This window comes from Neofelis nebulosa, chromosome 10 (assembly GCF_028018385.1).
Source record: "Neofelis nebulosa isolate mNeoNeb1 chromosome 10, mNeoNeb1.pri, whole genome shotgun sequence".
NCBI classification, from domain to species: domain Eukaryota; kingdom Metazoa; phylum Chordata; class Mammalia; order Carnivora; family Felidae; genus Neofelis; species Neofelis nebulosa.
In genome coordinates, this window is record NC_080791.1 from 97518812 (window position 1) to 97534142 (window position 15331).

A 15331-nucleotide genomic window follows, 5' to 3' on the forward strand; every position below is an offset into this window, starting at 1 on the left:
AAATACTAATACCCTTTACAAACCCGTAGCACTTGGCCCCTCCCAAGGTCTTGCCCCAGCCTTTCTCTCATTCGTTCCTTATGGGGATAACCTGGCAATTATGATGATTTCCATTTTACCAAGTTAGACGCCAAGGCCTGGTGCATTTAAGTGATGTTCCCATGCTCACCGCATACACCTATGACTTCCTATCAGGTTCAGGTCCAGGACTCAGGAGTCCAATTCCATTCCTACTCTCCACTGTACCTACCTCACTGCCTCTCAACGCCAGCCTTACCCATCGGACCACCCACCTTGCCTAGCAGAGATCACTGAGGGAGCACCCCAAAGAGACGAGGATTCAAGACAATAACCCACCCGCCCTGTCTTCGCTTCTCAGATCTCTTTCAGAGTCGAGGTTCTCCAGGGTGCCAGCAGGACATATGAGAGGGGGCCGGTGAATCGCGACATGGGTCGCTGGTCGTTAATTCCTTTGGCAAATACTGAGAATACGCTATGTGCTGGGCAAGGCTGAGGCCAGGATAAGGCGAGCCAGGCACCGAGGGTGCCAGATTCAAGGACACGCTCATTTTCAGGTGCCGTTCCTGCAAGTGCATGATCCTGAGCACGTTGCTGGTCTTTCCCTAGCTCTTCCCTGGTGCCAGACACGGTGACGAGTGCTGGCAATTCAGTGGAGAGCAAAAGTGCCTGCCTGCCCGTGTGGAACTTACCATCTGTTAGTGGGAATGAGGTATTAATCAAATAATGCTGCTGGCAAAAGACTGTTCTAAGGGTGACAAGTGCCCTAAGGAAAAGAACATGAAGCTGGAGAGGGTATTAAGCTGGCCCCCTCCAAACTCATCTTGGTCCATGTCATACAGCAATGTCTGGGACGGAATCTAACACGGGCCACATTTTCGAGGGGAACAAATGGGCACACAGGGGAGTTGGGTAACCTGCTGTCTCAGTCTGTTCAGGCTGCCATAACACAATGCCATAGACGGGGTGGCCTAAAGCACCAGACATTTATTTCTCGGGTTCGGAGGCTGAGAAGTCCAAAATCAAGGTGCAAGCCGATCAGGTTCCTAGGGAGAATTCTCTTCCTGGTTTGCACACTGGTGCCTTCTCGCTGTCGTCACCTGGTGGAGAGAGAGAGAGAAAGAGAGAGCGAGCGAGCGCACTCTGCTGTCTCTCCCTCTTCTTATAAGGGTACCAGCCCTATTAGATTCGGGCTCCACCCTCAGGACCTCATTTAACCTTTATCATCTTGCAGGCCCAGTCTCCAAATATAGTCACGTGAAAGGCCACGGCATCAACCCATGAACTGGGGTAGGGGAGCATACAAACTTTCAGTCCCTTACTCCTGCCCAGGGTCACATAGCCAGTCAGCGGGGCTTGAACACAGGCAGTGCCCCTTTGGAGACCCAGGCGTCTAACCACCGGACTTCACTATTGCGCGGTGTGTTGTGTGTGAATATTGCCCATCCGAGTGAGAAGTGCTCCTCAGGGCAGAAGTGCTCAGTGAACCTTTACGAATCCATAGGACCTTGCCCCTACCTGGCAGCTGGACTTGTGGGCTGCCTTAACCCATCCCAGGGTGATCCTGGTGATCCTTCTGGAAGAGGCTGGGCAGAGGCCTGAAACATAACGCTTGGATCTGGGGGTTCTCCTGTTTCCCGGTTACTCAGCAGGCCCCAGGCTCCAGTCTAGATTCCATCAGGAATGGACCGGGCGACCTTGGGCAAGTCCCTTGGCATTTTCCCGCCCTAGGTTCCTGCCTCAGCGACCCGCAACCCCTGCCCCCTGACGGGTGGCTGAGGGCCCGCCACCAGGCATGGAGCCCCCCCCCCCGCGCCCCCGCCCCCGCCCCCGCAGGCGCCGGGTCCCCACCCTAGGCCGCGCAGGTGGGGAAGGGGCGGCGTGGCGTGCAGGGATCTGTGTCGCTCGGTTCGTCGCAGGCCGCGCCGCAGCCGCGCGGAGTCCGCGGCGGCCGCAGGGCAGGCGCGCGGGGGGCCGCCCGCGCCGGTCGCCCACCCGCTTCGCTCGCCCGCCACCTCCGCTCCCGGCCACCCCGGACGCCCGCCCGGCGTCCCCCAGCCCGCCGGGCGCTGCACCCCCTGCCGGGCGGGCCCCCGGCCGCCGCCCCTCCCGGGCGCCCGCTGCCTCCCGCTCCCCGCGCGCCCCCTTCCCGGCCGCCAGCCAACTGCGTGCCCCCGGGGCCGGCAAGAAGCCACATGCCCCCGCAAGGAATGCCGGGCCTGGCGGGCGGGGGGCGGCGCTGGGCAGGGCCGGGCCGGGCAGGGCAGGGAGCTCCCCGCCGGGAAGGTTGGTGAGAGGGAGAGAGCGGCCCGCGCCCTCCCCGGCCCCCCGCGCCGCCCCTGCGCCCGGCCGCGGGACCTCACACTTTCCCCGCCGGACACGCGGGCGGGACGCCGCGCGGGGCCGCGGCGGCGGGCGGGGGTGGGGGGGGGGCGGCCTGGGGGCCGGGACGGGGCGGCTCGGCCCGCCCGGGCAGCCCCCGCCCCCTCGGCGCGCCCCCCCCCCCCCCCCCCCCCCCCGGCCCCGCCGGCTCTGGAGGAGGGGGCAGGCCGTCGTGTTTCCCCGCACCCCTCCCAGCAGCCGCCGGCTTTGGGGCCCCGGTGGGGAGCAGGGGGCTGATTAGCGGAGGAGCAGGGGTGTGGCCAGCGGGGCCCCGGGTAGTGAGTCACACACGCCGCTTGCCCAGTCCCGGGCCGCGAGCGCGGTCCCAGCCTGAGCTGCGCACCGCCCTGGCCCGAAGAGTGTCCCCGGGCTTGGCATGAGGACCCAGGGGTGCCGAGGGAGGGGCTGAAGCCCGGCGCGGTGGTGGAGGAGGGCGGTAAGCGGCGGGCTGGGGCGACTTCCCTGGAGAGAGCGGGTGGGGCTCGGAGTCAGGGCTGGCTCGCCGGCCCACACCGGGACCCCCAGGCCCCGCCTGTACCTGCTCTGAGCTGGCAAAGCGGGCCTGGCTGCATTCCCTGGCAGCCTCTGGGTGAGGGGCTGCACAGCCAGGCGCTGGGGGCCCGTTTCATCCTCCAGCCCCGCTTGGCCCCAGCTGGACTTGAGTCGATCCCTCCCCTGCCCCCCAGTGCAGACTTTTGTGCCGAGGCTCCTTCCTGTGGATTCCCCACACCCTCTGCCCCTTGGCCTTGGGGTCCGGGCTGCGCTCTCCAGTCCTGCCCCCTGGCCTGAGCTGCCCCTCGTCCTCTGACCCCATGGGGCTGGTGGCTCCCGTCTTCCCCAGGACCAGCCCGGGATAGAAATGGCATTTCCTCTTGGCCGAGCTACAGCTGTTTTTGTTGTCTGTGTTCTCCAGCGCTTCCTCTGGGGATGGCAGGGAGGGTAACCAGACTCCACGGGACCCCCCGCTTGCCCTCTGTGACACTCACCCTTCTTCCCCTGTCTCTTTGATCTTCTTCCTGTGCTGGTCCCGCCTTCGCGTCCCCAGGACAGAATGACTGAGAACATGAAGGAGTGCCTGGCGCAGACCAAGGCGGCCGTGGGGGATATGGTGACCGTGGTGAAGACAGAGGTCTGCTCCCCACTCCGTGACCAGGAGTATGGCCAGCCCTGGTGAGGCCCTGGTGTGGGGACAGGAGAGGGAGAAGTGGGGAGTCGTGGGGCTGGGTTGGTTGGAGGCCCTGGGGAAGAGTTCCCACTCCTGGCCCACCTTCCTTAACCTGCTCTGGGCAGCTCCTTGGAGCAGAGGGGAGAGCGCAGGCTCTAGAAGGCACGCAAGCAGGGACCCTAGAAAGCCTGGCTGGGTCCAGGTCTCAGATCCTACCTTTTCGCTGTCCCTGCACTGAATGGGCAGCCTGGCTGGGGCTCCTCGGCCCATGCCGCATCCCCGTGGCCTCCTGGCCAGGTCCACGGCTTCTCTGCCCACCAGCCTCCCGCTCTCTGATGGCTTCTTTGCTTTCTCCACTGGCCCCTGGTCTGGCCAGCTCTAGGAGACCAGACCCCTCGTCCATGGAAGTGGAGCCCAAGAAACTGAAGGGGAAGCGTGAGCTCATCATGCCCAAAAGCTTCCAGCAAGTGGACTTCTGGTGTAAGTGGAGCTCGAGGCTGTTCCTGGGTTGCTCCTCCCTCCCCCCCCCCCCGACTCCCACCCTCCACCCCAGCTCTGTTTAGGGAGTTTGCAGCCGTAACTGACCATAGGCGTTCGCCTGTCATGTATCAGACACGGGTCCCGGATTCAGTTTAGCCTCACCATTAACCACTGAGGTGGCTGTTATGGGTCCCATTTTCCAGGTGAGGACACCAGGGCTTGGTGAGGGTTAAGCACCCTGTCTCGGGTCCCGCAGGCCACAGAGGCATGGTTGCAGTTCAAACCCAGACCCATCTGACTCCAAAGCTGTGCTTGAAACTTGATACAAAGGTTGCTAGTGGCTTCCTTCGCACTGGCAGGCGTGTCCTTCGAGCCCCCGGGGAGGGGAATGGGTTATTACCATGGGGCCTGTGGCTGGCTGGGGCGGAGCCAGGGCCGGGACTCCCGAGTCCCCTGCGGTGGGCTTTTCGCGGCCCTGTGCCGTCCTCAGGGTGGGCTTCCCATCAGCCCCTCAGCCTCTGCCATGGAGGTCCTGCCTCCCTGCAGCAACTGAGGCTCTCTTCGCTCTTTCCGTCCCTTCAGTCTGCGAGTCCTGCCAGGAGTACTTTGTGGATGAGTGTCCGAACCACGGTCCCCCAGTGTTTGTGTCCGACACGCCGGTGCCCGTGGGCATCCCAGACAGGGCTGCCCTCACCATCCCACAGGGCATGGAGGTGGTCAAGGAAGCCAGTGGGGAGAATGACGTGCGATGCATAAATGAGGTCATCCCCAAGGGTCACATCTTCGGCCCCTATGAGGGGCAGATCTCCACCCAGGACAAATCGGCTGGCTTCTTCTCGTGGCTGGTGAGTGTCCCCTGGGCTGTGCAGTGGGAGAGGGTGCTAATGAACATGGAAGGAAGCCAGCAGGGGGAGCCATACGCTGGCCCAGCCAGGCCCAAGAGCTTTTTTTCTGCCATCACTCCGGGATGCGTGCATGATGGATCTTGCTACCCCCTGGCCCTGGCTGAGTGGTTGTGATCCTTGGTGGCCGAGGGCCATGCTAAGGAGCCCGTCAGGCGGTAGTCCGCAGGATCAGGGGTAGGGCTCTAGGGAGCCCGTGGGACCAGCCAGCCGGAGAGAATTCAGGGTGATTTTCTCATGATTCTTCATGTGTGGGTCTGGTAGACCGTTCTGTGAAATGGACCAAGGGTTTACCTCAAGCCCTCCTCCGGAGTGGGTGACTTGGGTCTGGGGGCTGTGGGAATGCAGAGCGCGACATTCAGCTAAAAAAGCAGTGATGCCAGGGGCTGGACCGGGTGCCCGAGGAAACGTGGCCCCTGCCCTCGGGGAGTTGGACAGTCCGGTGGGGGAGGGACAGGGATTGAACAGGTACGGGCACATGTGATCATTGCTACTGATGGAGGGAAGACGAGACATTCTAGTTGCAGAGGGAGACAGTGGAGTTCATGGTGCTGATGGATTTGGGGCCTGGAGCCCAAGTTCATTACGCCAGCCAGCTTTGCTATTTCCTATCTGGTGTGACCTTGGATGAATCATTTCACTTCTCTGTGCCTGTCCTGTAACAGAATAATCCTAGTTGACGGTGCGACACGATGGGTCAATACTATAGAGTCCTTAGGACCTTCACGCGCCTGCCTTTAGGAAGCATGCGGTGAATACCAGCTATTATTATTGTTGTTGTTGGCCTACTCGAGGGGCTTGGGCGGGATTTCCTCTAGCTTGAGACTTGAAGCATGAGTAGTAGTTAGTGGAAGGGGGGTGGGGGGATGCTGTATTCACACAGGTCGGCTGAGCGAGAGACACATCTGGCAGGTCCGTGTGGCGACAGCAATGAGCCTGACAGGCAGAGTGGCAGGAAATCAGCAGGAGAGGGAGTCAGGGGCCAGAGATCACCCTACATTTCATAAGCCAGGGTAAGCGCATGCTCCTTCTGCGGGCCATGGGAACCTCTGAAGATTGTCGGGCAGAGGCGTTACAGAATGGTTAGGTCAGGGTGCAGAACGCAGAATCAGGATGGGTAGGGGCCTTGCTGGGGAGTGGGGGGGGGTTTCAGGTCAGAAAAGATGCTAGTTTCAACTGAGGTGCTACAGGCAGGCACATTTGAGAGAGACTTAGGAGGGAGAATCTCCAGGATTTATTGATGGATGGGACGTGGAGGTAAGGAGGAGGGTATGTAAAGATCTGAAGTGGAAGGGATTATTAGGGACGCCTCTCGAGCATCCAGCTTGAGCAGCGTTGGAGGAAGGTGGGACCGGTAGAGAAGAGCAGGCTAGGGAGTAGGAAGGTCGTTTATCAGTCATGAAATAAACCTTTCTTGTGGGTCTCCTTTGTGCTAAGCCCTGAACTGGCCTCAGGGATACAGTGATGGGCCAGATCAGACATCATTTCTGCCCTCATAGAGCTTATTGTGGCGAAGCCGGAATGAATCAAATAATAAGGTAAATAAATGTAAAATTATGGCTCAGGTGATGAAGAGGCAGTGAGGCTAGGAGAGAAGGGAATAACCAGAGGAAGTGATGTGGCCAGAGGTCAAGGAAGGCTTCCTGATAGTTGAGCTGTGATTGAAGAATGAGAATGCCCACCAGATGAACAGGACAGCATGTGCAAAGGCCCTGTGGCGGGCGAGAGTATGGCATGTTTGCGCAACTAGGTCATTGTGCCCGGAGTGGAGCGAACACAGGGGCCTGGAGGGGGAGACAGTCTTGGATGTATAGGGCCCGCTGAGCCAAATTGGGACTTTTGTTCTTTATTTTAAGAACAATGAGAAGTTTATTTATGTTTTGAAAGGGTGACTTTGGCTGCAGGCTGGAGAACAGATTGGGAGCAGGGGGCATGGGTCAAGAATGGATCATTGTCTGAGTAGGGGATGGTGGAGGCTTGGGTTAGGGTGGGGCAGCAACATGAAGAAAGGGTGAACTCGTTTGTGAACTATTTCGGAGATGAGTGGGGTTGACTTGGAAATTGATTGATTGGCCTAAGTAAGGGAGAGGGAATTGGTGAAAACGAGCCCTTCAGTGTCCTGCTCTCAGCAGGTCGGGCAGGTGTCTGTCTCTGAGAAATGGAATATAGGCGGGGCCCGGGTGGAGGGCAAGAGGCAGTTTTAGACTCGGTGACTTTGGAGTGACATCAAGGCACCCATTGGCCATGGCGACTAGGCAGTCAGCGATACGGGTTCGGAGCTTGGAAAGGAGATTCGGAGATGTCGCTTCACGAACCACCTGCACACAGGTATCAGCGGGGCTGGGAGTGCAGAGGGCCGCTCCCAAGGAGAATCGATGGACGAGAGGCGGAGAGGGCCTAGAATGAGCTTTGAGGAACTTCGGTGGTTTAGCCGTCCAGAAGGGGAGCACGACCCTGCAAGAGACACTGAGGAAGTGCACCCTGAGAGGCGGGAAGGCCAGAACGGTCAACAGGGTCAAGTGTTTCTGAGAAGCCAGGCAAGAGAAGGACTTGAAATGGTCCACTGGGCTTAGTGCCAGGGAAGTCACCGGCCACTCTAGCAAGAACTGGTACTCCAAGACCGAGGTTCCCGACCTGGGGCGGTTTGCTCCCTTCCTCCCTGCCCTCCCCCCGCCCCCCACCCGGGGGACATTTGGTAATGTCTGGACACATTTTGGGCCGTCACAGCTTGGGATGGGGGCTATGCTCCTGGCATCTAGAAGGTAGGGGTCAGGGGTGCTGCTAAACTTTTCGTAATGCAGAAGACAGCCTCCTACAACAAAGAGCGATCTGGTCTCGGGGGTCCAGAGTGCTGTGGTGGAGAAGCCCCGTCAGGGCACCACCCGAAGGGAACCTTGTGAGAAGCCGGGTGACCAGCATAGGCACTTCTTAGAAGCTTGATTAGAGATAAGACAAGTGGAAGAGAGACAGGAGATACGAGGGTTGGCTGCCGGCAGGCACGGGGGTGGGGGACTTTGTTAAGAGAGAGACGTGAACGTCTTTGAAAATCCTGGTGGGAGGGTCCCACTGAAGAGATGGTTGAATATCGAGCAGAGGTGAGGCGTGATGGACAAGCTCTCCTATCGCCCGAGAACGTTCAGATGGAGACGTTGCATATGGAGGGGCAATGGGTCAACATTTCTTCTGTCACTGGAGGGGTACCCTAGAGGCTCGGAGCAGACGGAGGGAAATGAGTACAGTAGGCCAAATAATGGCCCCCTCAAGATGGCCACATCCTCATCCCCGGATCCTGTATGGATGTCATCTCAGAGGCCAAAAGGGACTTTCAGGCATAATTCAATTAAGGCGCTTGAGGTGGGGAGATTATCTTGGTTTATCAGGGTGGGCCTCGTGGAATTACAAGCATTTTTAAGGGAGGGAGGCAGGAGAGTCAGAGTCAGACAAGATTGGAAGATGTTATCCTGCTGGCCTTGAAGATAGAGGAAGGAGCCGGGAGCCAAGGGACTGCAGACAGCTTCTAGAAGCTACAAAAGGCAAGGAAGTAGATTCTTCCCTCAAGCCTCCAGAAGGAACTCAGCCCACTGCCGACGCCTCGATCTTAGGACTTGTGACCTCTGGAACCGTGACACAATAAACGTGTGGTGTTTGAAAGCCACCGTGTCGTGGCAGTTTGTTAAGCAGCGCTAGGAACTCAGTGCAGTGTCTGGGGGACGTCTGCTAACACGTGCGGAGCTGTGGAGAGAGCTGGCCTGAGACGGGAGAGCGGCGAAGGTGAGTTCGGGGCGGGGTGGGGGGGGTGGGGTGAGTCGAGCCGGAGATGCCCGTGAGGTGCTCAGGTGAGCCATCCTGGGGCGCACCGACGCACATGGGTCAGCCGAGGACAGAGGCCTGGGTGTAGGGGACACCAAGCGTGTAAATGGACGCAGCTGAGGCCCCGGGAAGGGACAGGCGGTGGGGACAGGGCTGCAGGGAAGCGTGAGGCCTGAGAGCCGCTGTGTTCGGGCAGCGCGGGGGTCTTCGTGTCCTGGGCCCAGGCAGTTTCACGGCAGAAGCCACGCTGCTGGGGCCCAAGGCGTGAGTGGGAAGTGAGAAGAGGGAGCCAGCAAGGGGGGCTGGCTTGTTTTCAGAAGTCTGGCCGCCTGTGAGCAACGATTGTATGCCAGCTGTGTGCCACATTCGTCCTCACGGCAGGTTGCTGCCCTTCCGGCCCAGATGAGGGAACCCGGGACCCAAGAAGTCATTAAGTAGGCAACCCCAGCTCCCACAGCCCACGCATGGTACGCGGCAGGTTCCTTCAAAGGTAGCGCCTTTCCGCAATGCCAGGCTTTGAGTAACTCCTCTGTGGGGACACGTGGCTGAGAAGGGAGCTCTGGGGGCATCAGAAACACATGAGGTTTGCTGCCCGTTCTCATGGAGCCTGGGGTCCGGCTGCAAGAAGCAGGGACTGAGGTGGATGGGAGGGGAGGAGGCCTATGTCCAGCCGAGTGATACCGAGGCAGAGCATTGTCGGTGATGGTGCTACCACGGAAAGCTATAGGGCCAGGGAGAAGGGGAGCTGGTTTTGACCGGGCGGATCGGAGAGGGGTCTTGAAGGATGGGTAGAAGCTGAGCAGAGGAGAAAATCTAGGGCCATATGCCCAGGGAAGGGCTGTCAGGGCCCCCACCTCCCACCATGAGAAGCTGCACTTTGGGACAGCCTGGCTGGGCAAGCTTAGAGTCTCTGAAGGAGGCAGCTTCCCCGGGTTTGTGGCCTGGCCTGGGTCTAGGGTGTGGAGAAAAGGGGGAAGAGGAGGCAGCCCTGGAGCTTGGAGCCTCGTCTTAGACCAGCTCTAGCAGTCAGGAGTGGGCGTGGCCTGCAGCTCAGGGACCAGGGGCCAGCAGTGTTGCTCCCTTGGATGTTCCTAAGGCCTGGGAGCCGCGAGCTGTGGCGTATGGATGGGTGCGGGGAGGGAGTGGTTGGAGGCCGCGGGGCCACGCGGAGGCTTTGTGATCCAGTGAGGTGAGAGGTGTCGAAGGCTTGGAGAGAACAGATGTGCAAAATGGCTCAAGAAAGCAGGACCTGTGTGTGTGTGTGTGTCCTCAGTCGGGGCCTCAGTCAGGGAAAAGCCGGAGTGAGGAACAACTGCCAGCTCAGTTGATGGGTTGGTTGAACGGAGGGAGGGCGGAAAAGTGGGGTGAACCACAGCACTGATTTTGGACCAGGATCTGGAAGCCCCCACATCCTAAATAAACCGCATTCGTTTGTCAAATCCTGTCTCAAAGCCGTACTTGATGTCCTTTCTTGACCTCCTGCCCGCCTTCAGAAGCTCTGGCCCTCGTCCAACACAACTCATTTCCGTCCACGACTCCTCAGTGTGTGCAATGTATTCTGGTAGAAGTAACGATGTGGCTGTTTGCGTTTCTTGAGCACCTATGATGTTTCTGGGCCTGTGCTCAGCACTTTACAGCAGACCTCATTTGATGCTAACGTTACCCCTTGTGAAGTGGGTATTCTACCCATTGTACCAACTGAGAAAACTGAGGCCTGGCGAGGAGAAGTTCTCCTGCACAAAACTAAACAGCTGGTGAGCAGCTGAGCTGGGCTTCCAACCCAGTAGTCTGGGCTCCGGAACCCACCCTCTTGTTCTTCCGCCTGGCCCTTCTCCGCCTTCCTTATCTCACCTGTTCCTACCTGCTGGCCTTGGTTGACTTTCTTCTTCTCATCCTTTCTGCCCAGCACTGGTTCCCTCTCCTTCTCCCCTCAACACAGAGGAAAGCTGGTCCCACCGTGCCCCGTGTGGGGACAGGGCCTGCATTCAGATGGACCCAACGTTCATTTCCGCTTTGCATCTCTCCATGGCCCGGCCTCCTCTGCAGGAGTCTTGCCATCACTTCTGGCCGTTTGGGAAAGAACTGCCCTCGTCCTCTGCTTTCTCATCTCACTGGAGATGATAAACTCCATAAATCGTTGCCAGGGTTTCTCAGACACCGAAGGCCGGAGACGATGCTGCACGCGTGAGGTGTTTGGGAGTGCCGCGCAGCCGTGTGGTTTGGTAAAAGGCCGAAGAAAGAGGAAGCCAGCACGGCGTTTTTATTTACATTTTTCACTTACAGCCAGTCTTGTTCCAGAAGGGATTTAAGGTAGCCTAGCAGGATACATAAAATATACCATCATAGCACGTTAAAACTGGGAGAGACAGAAGAAAGAAAAACAAGGGTGGAGACCCTCGGCGGAGCCAGGAAGGAGGCTAAAAATGCATACCACAATGACCCGTATATGCACTTTTAGCTGTATGGGGTCTGAATCTGGCAGCCGCTGGGAAAAGGCAAGCCTGGTCTGCTATCAGGGCATTCTTTCCATGTCGTGAACAGTCCCCCAGATAGTTCCTGGGGAGGTCCCCCTTCTGGGTACTGATACCGGACGGAAGGTTTCCCGGCGGTCCTTAAAGAGAGGACACTGTTTGGTGACATTGCTCACCTGCTGTCATGCAGCCTTTCCACCTGCCAGACCCCTACGGTACTGGCTGGGTGGGGGGGAGCAGAGGTGAAATGGTATTTCAAGTGTTTTCCGCTTCAAGTTCCATCATAAAATGGAGATTTATTTTGAAACTTGAAATTGGATGTGCAAAAGCTCGTGACACAGCCTCCAAAACAGAATCCGAAAAGCCCTGAGTGATTGGGACAGATGGAAGCGTTAGCAGACGGTTGCAGTGCCTCGAGATGTCAGCGGGAGCAGGCAGGTGTTACCAAGTTTGGGGGAGCTCAGAGAAGGAAAGAATAATGGGCTTGTCCAGGAAGACAAGAAGGGACATTTGAGACAGGTTGCCCTTCGCGCGCGTGTGTGTGTGCGCGCGCGTGTGTGTATGAGCGGATGCTTTTCATGCTTGTTTGTTAATTTCTATTAACTCTTTATTTTGAAATGTTCAAGCTCTGTAGAAAAGCTGTAAGAGGGGCGCCTGGGTGGCTCAGTCGGTTGAGCATCCGACTTCGGCTCAGGTCATGATCTCACGGTCTGTGGGTTCGAGCCCCGCGTTGGGCTCTGTGCTGACAGCTCGGAGCCTGGAGCCTGTTTCAGATTCTGTGTGTCTCCCTCTTTCTCTGACCCTCCCCTGTTCATGCTCTCTCTCTGTCTCAAAAATAAATAAACGTTAAAAAAATAAAAATTTTTTAAAAAGCTGTAAGAATAGTATAATAAACACCCACACACCCAGCATCCAATTCATCCATTGCTAACATTTAATAACAATTGCTTGAATCTCTCTCTCTGTATACCTACATGCCCACGCACACACATACACACACATTCTGTGTTGTTTTGTTTTGTTTTTCTGACCTGTTTGAGATACGGCTATAGACCTCAGGCTTTTGGGCCATGCATTCCCCATCTCTGCCACTCAACTCTGCCACTGCAGGGCGAGAGCTGCCGTAGACGGCGCATAAATGAATGTGTCTGTGCACCAATAAAACTTTATTGATGAACACTGAATGTGCATGTCGTACAATTTCCCTGAAATTGGAATTTCATATAAATTTCCTATAAATGAAATGACATGAAAGAACTTTCTTTCAATCATTAAAAAATGCGAAAACCATGCTTAGCTCACAACTGTCTAGAAATGGGGCCGGGGGGGGGGGGGCGCCTGGATGGCTCACTCGGTTAAGCACCTGATTCTTGATCCCAACTCAGATCTTGATCTCAGCTCAGGTCTCGGTCTTGGGGTCGTGAGTTCAAGCGCAGCATGGAGCCTACTTAAAACAAAACAAAACAAAACAAAACCAACAGGTAGGGGGCTGCATTTGAACTACAATCAGTGGTTTGCCAACAGACCCCTGCCCTACATAACCACAATATAATTATTATATTCAGGAAATTTAACCATGGATACGATACAACACTCTGTCAACTGCAGTCCTTATTCAGATTTCCCCAATTGCCCTGGAGAAATGGCCTTTACAGTTTGTCCCCCATCTAGGACCCACTCATGCATTTAATTGTCATGTCTCATTAGTCTCCTTTATTCTGTAACAGTTCCCCTGTGTTGTTTTTTTCTTTCAGGATATTGACACTTTTGAGAAGTTCTGGACAGTTGTTAGCAGAATATTGCACAGTTTAGATTTGTCTGATTGTTTCCTCATGATAGGTTCAGAGTATAGATTTTTGGCATGAAGGATGTTGTGTCTTTCTCCCTGTAGGTAGCAGGAAGCTTGTGAGGTCAGTTTGTCTTATCTTTTACCCAGTGGTTTTAGCAACTGTTGATGATTCTTGCCTTTATCAATTATTATTATTTTTTTTATTTTTTTCATCTTTATTTATTTGAGAGAGAGACAGAGTGTGAGCAGGGGAGGAGCTGAGGGGAGGGAGACACAGAATCCGAAGCAGGCTTCAGGCCCCGAGCCGTCAGCACAGAGCCCGATGCGGGGCTCGAACTCACGGACCATGAGATCATGACCTGAGCCGAAGTCAGACGCTTAACGGACTGAGCCACCCAGGCGCCCCGCCTTTATCAATTATTCTCCATGGTTTAAAATGATTTGCATCCTACATTCTTTATTTACTATGTGACATCCTTCTGCAAAAAGAAAAAAAAAAAAGTATTCAACTTTCTCCTCCTCCCCATCGCTTGTTTTAGTTATTTTTAGTACTGGGATGGACTCATGAATCCTTTTTTTTTTTCCTTCAGTGTGTTCCAGTCCATTCCTGTCACTCATTTTGATGTTTCAATTGCCCTAGATTTGGCCAGCGAAATACTATTTTAGTATTTTACTATTTTAGTATTTTAGTATTTTACTAAAATATCCTATTTTAGTATTTCCCTTACTTTCCAGTGCAAAAAGATGTTTTGGCCATCTCTCCTAAGAGCCCTGATTTGTTTTAGTGGAAATCGTGTTCAGAAATCAAGATCCCTGGGCACTAAGCGTGTGTGGTTGCTACTGGGGTCTCCTTGCTTCTAGGCCTGAACTAGGATTAGAGGAATGAGTTGCAGGGAGTCAGGGACTGAGGCAACACGGAATCGCCAGCCGCGGGCACAACATGTACCGAGGTCCAGGGGCACGGGTCATGTGGAGGGGAAAAGGTAACAGGTTAGAGCCGAAGTACAGAGCGTGCTTAGAAGGAAAAGTGGAAGATGATGCCAGAGAGAAGTTGCTTTGCCCATGTTCTGAGATGCTATGCATCTTAAAACACTATCCATTCAATATCAGCTTTTCCAGGAATAAAAGTGTGCACCTCAGTCTTAAGATTCCTCTTACTATCAGAAGCATTAAATGGGCTTGCCTTGTATAACTTTTATAGATGCTGGTCGTTTGGTTATCGAACCACAAAGCAAACCAAAGATTCCCACCCCCCACCCCCCCCCCCCAATATGTGATCTGCCGGTGAACCCACTTTGGCTCGAACTGTCTGTAATTCTCAAGATCTATTATTTTGGAATACAAGTAGAGCGTGGAACACTGCTCTGAATAATGCACTGAAGGGCCGCCCGTGTTACTCCAAGTGGCAAGGTCTCATTTCTTCTTATGGATGAGTAATATCCCGTCGTATATCCACACCACATCGTGTTGAGCCCCTTATCTGTCGGTGGCTGCTTAGGCTCCTTCCACGTCTTGGCTCTTGTAAATCATGCTGCAACTATCTCTTCACATCAGGTGTTTTCATTTCCTTCTGATAAATGCCCAGGAGTGGGATTGCTGGACCATGGGGTAGTTCTCTTTTTAAGTTTTTGGCGACCCTCCATGCTGTTTTTCCATGTTGGCTGCACCTGTGTCCATTCCCAAAGCAATGCACGGGTTCCCTTTTCTCGACTTCCTGGCCAGTCCTTGTCACCTCTCGTCTTTTTGAGCACAGTCCTTCCAACAGGCATGAAGGGATATCACATTGTGGTTTTGATTTGCATGTCCCCGATGGCTGGTGAAGCCGAGTACCTTTTCCTGTACCTGTCGGTCAGGTGACATTTAATGTTCGTGGGGTCCCAATGTGACCTTAATTTCACTCTGATGTTGTTTAAAAAGGTTTAAGCAGAGAGCTAGGGGAAACATTTCTTACAGCTTTGAAACAGCTGTAAATCCAACACAGACTTGCAAATATCAAATGAACAGACCTATGCAAACACGCGTAACTCAAATGAGTGAAATCCTCGTTATATGTGCGACGATGTTGTTTATTGAACCGGAATCGCTGTTTCCAGGGTGACCGTGGTAATGACTACAAACACCCAGGTTCTTTGGCATTTGGTATGTCTGTGCTTTCGTGCGCTTTCGTGCATTTCGTGTGTCAGTGCAATGGCCTTGATGTTTCTTACTCTTTTCTTTACCAGAATGCATCCTGTGCTCATCAAGTGGGTGCCTGTTCTTTTCTCACTAGCTCATGGCCAATAGTAATGATCGATGTTACCTGCTCGCCTGTTAC

At 55.3% G+C, this 15331-nt stretch overlaps 1 protein-coding gene across 8 annotated transcripts in view; it reads left to right on the forward strand.

Moving 5' to 3' along the window:
- The window catches only part of PRDM11 (PR/SET domain 11), a 90429-nt gene that overhangs the window by 32055 nt on the left and 43043 nt on the right, over positions 1–15331 (forward strand). For 6 of the 8 annotated variants that reach the window (XM_058688739.1, XM_058688744.1, XM_058688747.1 and 3 more), the window contains exons 2-4: positions 3446–3570; positions 3942–4045; positions 4628–4890. In XM_058688739.1, coding sequence (XP_058544722.1) covers positions 3452–3570; positions 3942–4045; positions 4628–4890 — 486 coding nt within the window. In that variant the 5' untranslated portion in view covers positions 3446–3451. Of the gene's footprint in view, positions 1–2516; positions 2837–3445; positions 3571–3937; positions 4046–4627; positions 4891–15331 lie in introns of those variants that run through there. The other 2 variants (XM_058688740.1, XM_058688743.1) reach the window with 2 other exon arrangements.